The sequence below is a fragment of the Argentina silus genome (assembly GCF_951799395.1).
Source record: "Argentina silus genome assembly, chromosome: 22".
Taxonomy (NCBI): Eukaryota; Metazoa; Chordata; class Actinopteri; order Argentiniformes; family Argentinidae; genus Argentina; species Argentina silus.
In genome coordinates, this window is record NC_139676.1 from 10,940,193 (window position 1) to 10,947,558 (window position 7,366).

Below are 7,366 nucleotides of genomic sequence, written 5' to 3' on the forward strand. Positions count from 1 at the left end.
GGCGGGTCATCAACTTTCCTGATCTGCCTCAACAGCTGTAAGCCAAAGCCACCGGACACCCTCCACCATCAAAGACACAGTCAGTGAGGGAGAGAGAGAGAGAGAGAGAGAGAGAGAGAAATTAGGGCAGAGCGAACAGACTGGCCCCTTTCCCTCAAACCAGAGACACAGATTCGAAAGAGAGAGAGAGAGAGAGAAAGAGAGAGAGAGAGAGAGAGAGGGAGAAAGAGAGAGAGAGAGAGAGGAGAGACGGAGACAGAGGTAGAGGGACCTTGAGAGAGAGAGAGAGAGGGAACAGGGGTAGACAGCGTGAAACACACTTGTGGGAGGCTTGTGGCTGTTGAGGAGAGAAGAAGCCCCCCGAAAATCAAGATCCAACATCCTCCACAATCCTGCCACACTTCCAAGCAGACGTCCCCGCCAAGTGAGCACCTTGGTGGGCAACCCTACCTACTCTACTCCCCCGAGGGAAGGGACTACTCTGATCTACCACCTCCACACTTGGCCGAGCACCCCCCCTGGCACCATGCACAAGCACACCAAGGTGAAGATCACCATCTTCGTGCTCGTGGTGGGCATGGTGTCTATGTTCACGGCGGTGGTGACGGACCACTGGGCGGTGCTGAGCCCGCGCGTGGACCAGGTCAACACCACCTGCGAGGCGGCCCACTTTGGTCTGTGGCGGCTCTGCAAGAAGAGCATCTACATCAGCGAGGCGGACTACAAGGGTAAAGGATGCGGCCCCATCAGCCTACCTGGAGGTAAGAACCTGACCAAAGACTTTCGAAATTGGGGAGATGTTCAACTGTATTGTAAATCAGAACCCGAGAGGGGTCCGCCAATATGGGAGCGCTGTTTTCTGGCTTCCTTTGAAAGAGGTGTTGCCAGACTAGATGTCTTCCCCATCATGGGCTTCGTTCCAATATCAACACTAGTCCACTATTTGGAATGAATGGGCAATATATTGCTTCGGTTAGTGTGGATACTGGAACAGCGCCAACCCTCTGAATCTTTGTCAGTGGTTGTTAATATATTGGATTAAATATGACGAAAGAGTCGACTTCTAGACTGATCTGCGTTCCCAATAAGTAGCAAGTGTATGTTATTAACCCAGTTATTACACTGTAATAAGGACTATAACTACATAGTTATACTGTTCTGAGCATGTGCACAGAGAATAATGCAGGCTGAATGATTTAAAACTGTTATGGGTTTCAATTATGTTGTAGGAGGCAGTATTTAGATAATTGAAACAGGTTTACAATGAGGAGAGGAAAGCAATCTCTTATTTAGGGCATGGATGGTCCCATGCTTGGGGTTCGCGAGTGTGTCACACAACCCAAGCAATCTGTGCAATGTGCCTGGCTAATGTTATTCTCTACAACACTCTGCAGTGTGGAAAAATACCTGACAGACTGTTTGTTTATTGAGCTAAATAAAAAAACAAAATGTTTGATTATCTAATGGTGCGAAATGTAGTAATAGCAGTGGATGTCCTTATCAACGCACACAGTGGGCTCTAATTTAACAGCGTAAAAACCTGTCTTAGTGCAAACACGGATGCTGGCAGGGGCGCTGGCAGGGGCGCTGGCAGGGGCGCTGGGGGGTAACTGATGGCACTTGACTTGGCTCATTGTTGTAAACACACCTCTTGTACCGTTACTCCGTGCACCTGAGCACAGGCAAGACAGCGCTCCAGTGCTTTGGTCATTTGACCTGTTACTGCCGACACAAATTGCCAATACGCCTGCGTTTGGACTGGAAATACAACCCAGTATGTGTATCAATATGCTAAGCATCTCAAATCACTTCAGATGCTGTTTGAGAGTTACTGTGGCCTAGAGTTACTGTGGCCTAGAGTCACTGTGGCCTAGAGTTACTGTGGCCTAGAGTTACTGTGGCCTAGAGTTACTGTGGCCTAGAGTCACTGGGGCCTAGAGTTAATGTGGCCTAGAGTCACTGTGGCCTAGAGTTACTGTGGCCTAGAGTCACTGTGGCCTAGAGTTACTGTGGCCTAGAGTCACTGGGGCCTAGAGTTAATGTGGCCTAGAGTTACTGTGGCCTAGATTTACTGTGGCGTGGGGTTGGTCTAGTTGGTTCGTGCTGACGCCTTGAACATGTGCCCATGTCTGTAAGGGGATCAAATCCTAGTCTCACAAGCAAAGCGTGCCAAAGCACTTTGGATGCTTCAGATACTTTAGATTTACACCAATTATTTCAGACCAACGATGACCTTTTCAAGACACAGAAGTGGCCAACAGGAATTACACAGTGTGGTGTCTCCCCAAGCTGAGGTGTTTGCCTGCTTGTAGCAACTAAGTCCTGTAGGATCCATCGTATCCCCAGAGTGACTTCATTCTCTAACAAGGCCATACACTAGTGTAGCTGCACTGAAGGCCTTAGAATAAGCCCTGTAATGACTGCAGTTGCTATTCGCTCAAATGAAAACAGGACTTAGCTAACCTTCGGATCAAAACAAACGCAGATCCTGCTATGCTAAGCTAATTTCTGATGACTCATGTTTGGGTGATGTGAAGGACTAACATTGACGCTCATTTACGTGACGTATGAGTGAGTCCAAGACGTGCAAATCGACAGGAAGGTGACTAATTGAGTGATCGTTCTAGGAGTGAGACAGAACTAATTTTAGCTTTAGTTATGGTCTGATGTGATGCTAGGCAGAAGGACTTGTAGGACTTGATGAAGTGGGGGAGGTGCCTTGAAAAGATATCTGTTAATTATGCTAACAGTATCCTTCCTATAGCCTACTCAAGAGCCTTTTCTCAAATGTGAGGAACACAACTCCTCGCGTCCTCCCCTCCGTCCTCCACTCGCTTCTCCCCTCATAAAGTATCGGAGGAAAATACACAAGCAGAGGAACCTAGATCTTCTCCTCCAATGTGTTTTCAGTAGGATGTGAGTGGAGGACAGAGGAGAGGAGTGTTCCTAACCATTGAGAAAAGCCTAGTCTTCACCATATGGAAGATCCAATGAGCAGCAACCGCTCTCCACACAAACACCCTCCTTGGCCCAAGCTTGGCTGGACCAATCAACTGTGAGGAAGGGTTATTTCCCTTCGTGTCAATCAAAGCAGGGCCTCTTCCACTCAAACAAATGTTGCCCCACCCCACTGCCAGCAGCTTAGAAGCTGGCTGCTGGGGATTCCCCACATCGTCTGGTGCTGCCTTTCTCACGAAGAAACAGATGGAGATGCCTGTTGGAGGGGCTAATTTTGTTAGCACGTCTGGCATGTGCTGAATGCACAAAGAAAGGTTGACCCGCCCACAAATGCAGGGAACTACTGTGAGGAGGGTGTCATGCCCAAACTGTTGGACCAGTCAGACAGGGGCATGTACCTGTTTGACATGTTATGTACGTTAGATATTGTTTGTTGACCAGCACTGACACCATCTGTGAAGCGCCTGTCATTCCTGGGTTAGCGTAGCTTCGGCTAGCAGTTTAACATGGATTCTCAATCTAGCCCAGCAGCATTGTCTTCATAACACACCTAAATCTACTCATATTGTCATAAAATAGAATGTTCCAGAGAATGTTATCCGTTCCGATCTGCTATTGTCGTTAATTTTGAAATACATTTTGACTGCACTTGCATCTCCCTAGCCAATTTTTCTAATTATCCCTTTAATCATCAACACACTGTATATGTAAAAAGAGAACAGATAGTCACCCACTTGCTGCTCACTCAACACATAAGTATCCCTGTGTCGTCCATCGCGTGTGAGAAGTTATGGCATGGATACAGTCCAGGCTGGAAATAACTTCTCCAGCATGTCTAATCAGACGCCAGCGTTGAATTTGGCGTCTCAGCTGCGCTTAAAAAATAACCGCCACAGTTTATCACAGCATCACATCTAAACAAGAGGAACACCAAACACTAGTATACATCACATGGCCCCAACACAGTCATTCACACCTCCTAGAAATGGAGTGAATCAGCGGTAGGGTGTTGCCATGAACATCTACCATATGGTGCTGGTTCTCCTCAAAATATCTCTGGCACCAACAAAGGGTTCTTCAACGGATTCTCCTACAGGGAGAAGACCCATGTTTTGGTGCTAGATTGAACCTTTTTTTTTCATTCATTTTTTAACACGTGTGACATGGCCACACTTGCGAACAGATAAAGCTATATGTGATACTTTCTGCATCGCACGGAGCGACTGCAGCAGTCTGCAGTCGGCCAACGGAGGCAGGATAAATATAGGCTGTGTAAATACCCAGCTGTTCCTGGATGGAAACCGTGAGGGAGTCATGTGTGCGTGTGTGTGTGCACAAGTTCTGTTCAGCAACACCCCCCCCCACCCCCCAACCCCCCTGACAGACAGGGACACCTGTCACAAGCCACACATACTGTAGCCATCGCACCCCCCCCCTCCAGTATCCCAGTAAACGGTCCCCACAGGACTAGCCCCAAACACCCCTTCACCCCCCCCCACCCCCCTCCCCTTCAATACGATCCTCTGACATAGCCCTGATTATCCCTAGTGTCCCCCCATGGGACCACAGGACCACCCCCTTTAACCCCTCCACGAAGTAGGCTAACACCCATAGTGCCTCTAAACCGCTCCCATGAGACTATGGTAGGCCTAAACTTAGCCCTTCCACCCGAGACTTGCCCCGAACCATTAAACCCTTAATCCCAATTCCACCCACTGCCACTAATCACCTGGGGGGTGTGAGATACCGGGTCCGTGGGGGACGAGTAAAAGCTCTGGACTCCTGCCCACCTGAACGTCCATCAGACACATGCCAGTCCTGGGATGGGTCCTGGCCACCTGTAGAGCTGCCAATGATGTCTCTGTGAAGTCTGACTCATAGCCATAGTTTCTTCATGCCCAGTGTTCCGTATGCAGTCGACACATTGACCTTAATGGACTTCAATAGATTACATAACAACTGTTGAGTTTTGCTTATTTACACTATTGCATACAGTGCATCTTAAACACATATATTCTGGTGTCACCACACTAAGTCTTGTTCTAAGCTTAAGACAATCTAAGGTCTAGGCCTCTGAACCATCTCAGTTATACTGGCAGACCCTGTCGGAGACACACACACACACACACACACACACACACACACACACACACACACACACACACACACACACACACACACACACACACACGACAACAGGTGTGGCCAGATAAAGCAGAGATATGAAAACAAGGGCTGTGTGTCCCGAGCCTAACATGAGCCCCCACTGCTGACTGTATGTCATTAATAGCTGAGCAGAATATGAATATGGCCGTGACCTGCCTGTGATCATAGTATATGTCCTCCCCGGACACTCAGGACAGATGAAGGATTGTTTTGACTGGATGGAGTATTTACTGAGCTTCAGCTGGTCAGGCCATTCACTGACCTTATATGGACATGGGTTATGATTCTGAGCACGGAATTAGATAGCTGCTGGATAGCTACGTGGAGCTTAGCTCCCTCCGGTGTCGTGTGTGTGTGTGTGTGTGTGTGTGTGTGTGTGTGTGTGTGTGTGTGTGTGTGTGTGTGTGTGGGTGCGTGTGCGTGCGCGCGTGTGTGTCTGTGTGTTTGTGCGCGTGTGTGTGTGTGTGTGCGGTGAGGAAAGGAAGATGCAATTAGATAATAAAGAGGCAATGAAGAAGCAGTGGTGCTGCAAAATTGACATAAGCTCTGGATTAAGTGTTTCCATGAACTAACTCAGAACGGCCCTGTGAGAGGCTCTGTTGAGATATGCAGCACAGGCCATTTCATCAAAGGGTGATGATGCATGATGACAGCCATCAGTTCCGGGTTCTGCCCATTCCAGTTATCACAGTATGTTTATGGTACAGAGAGACACAGTGGAAGCTAGCTCTGCGGTGTGGCGTCTGGCTGTCGCCATAAACCTTCTTTACGCTAGGAAACATGTCCTCAGAATGAATCTACGACAAACTTTCTCTCTCTCTCCATCTCTCCATCTCTTGCTCTCCATCTCTTTCTCTCTCCATCTCTCCATCTCTCTCCCTCTCCTTTCTCTCTCCCTCTGTCTCTCTCTCTCTCTCTCTCTCCCTCTGTCTCTCTCTCTCTATCTATCTCTATCTATCTCTCTTTATCTCTTTCTCTCCCTTTTACTTTCTCTCCATCTCTCTCCATCTCTCTCTATCTCTTTCTCTCCCTCTCTCCATTTCTCTCTCTCTCCTTCTCTCCCTTTCACTTTCTCTCTCTCTCTCTCTATCTCTTTCTCTCCCTCTCTCCTTCTCTCCCTTTCACTATCTCTCTCTCTCTCTCGCTGGTAATCGATAACCAGTTAGTCAACACGATACTCAACTGTGCTTTTATGTCCTGTGATGTGACGAGCGTTGATATTTATTTGAAGATAAATGTCGTAACTTCTGTGTAACCTCTGTGATGTTCCAAATGAGATCTGAACCATCAACTAACTTATACTTTTCTCATCTCATCTCATCTCTCTCTCTCTCTCTCTCTCTCTCTCTATCTCTCTCTCTCCCTCTCTCATTCTCTCCCTTTCACTTTCCCTCTCTCTCCCCCTCTCCCTCCCCTATCTCACCCTAAACCAAACATTGAATTCTGTGTTTGAGACGGAAGCCTGGCCAGCCTCCCTCTATGCGCTGCCCGCCTGCGTTCAACCATAATAAGCGGACCAGCCTGTTGCTTAGTAACCACCTCTGTTTCCCCGGGATGACCAGTCTCTGTCCTCATTCACAAAAACAGCCTCTCTGTATGTAGGTCCCCGCTTCAACATTTCAACATTCACCATTTTAGGTCCTTTTTTTTAAACATTTTAACAGGTTACATCCTTTTGGGCGGAATAATCATTCTTTATTGAATATGATTGTACAAGTGCAGACACATCTTACACAATTACATAATACAATTTTGAACAGAGACCCTTTAATGCTCTTTTACTTTGTATTTGTGTTTGTATCAATTCTTCGCTGTGGCTATGGCTTCGTATGTTTATATGATTTAAGACCTCAAAGAGACATCAAAACGTACACTGAACAAACATGTGTGTGCCCAATGCAGCTTGTTGAACCTGTGTGTACTGTGTCTGTGTCTCTTTATCATTCTGGGAGGGACAACGTCTTAAATCTGGCAACTCAAAACCAAGCCACGTGGGTTTCCTAGGAGACGGGGGAATAATCTCCTCGCTCAGCGTGTCTAGAAGCAGTCTCTCTAGCCAGACTTACAATACAGGCCAAGAAGGGATGCTGGGGTTGATGTGATAACATGCTTAGCTCACATAATTCTACATGAAAGTGTGTCTCGCCTTCCCCTAGTGAGCTTCCTGTGGTTGGCAATGTGCATTAGAAGCATGTATGTGTAGTGGAATCACACTCCGCCCACACAGCATGCCAGGCACGTC

At 47.6% G+C, this 7,366-nt stretch overlaps 1 protein-coding gene across 1 annotated transcript in view; it reads left to right on the top strand.

The window, feature by feature from the left end:
• Positions 1 to 284: 284 nt before the first annotated feature.
• Positions 285 to 7,366, top strand: part of LOC310821688 (voltage-dependent calcium channel gamma-1 subunit-like) — a gene marked incomplete at its 3' end in the record, with an annotated part of 11,867 nt that continues 4,785 nt past the window's right edge. Inside the window, exon 1 of the mRNA XM_083693831.1 lies at positions 285 to 761. Coding sequence (XP_083549957.1) covers positions 527 to 761 — 235 coding nt within the window. The 5' untranslated portion in view covers positions 285 to 526. The remainder of the gene's footprint in view (positions 762 to 7,366) is intronic.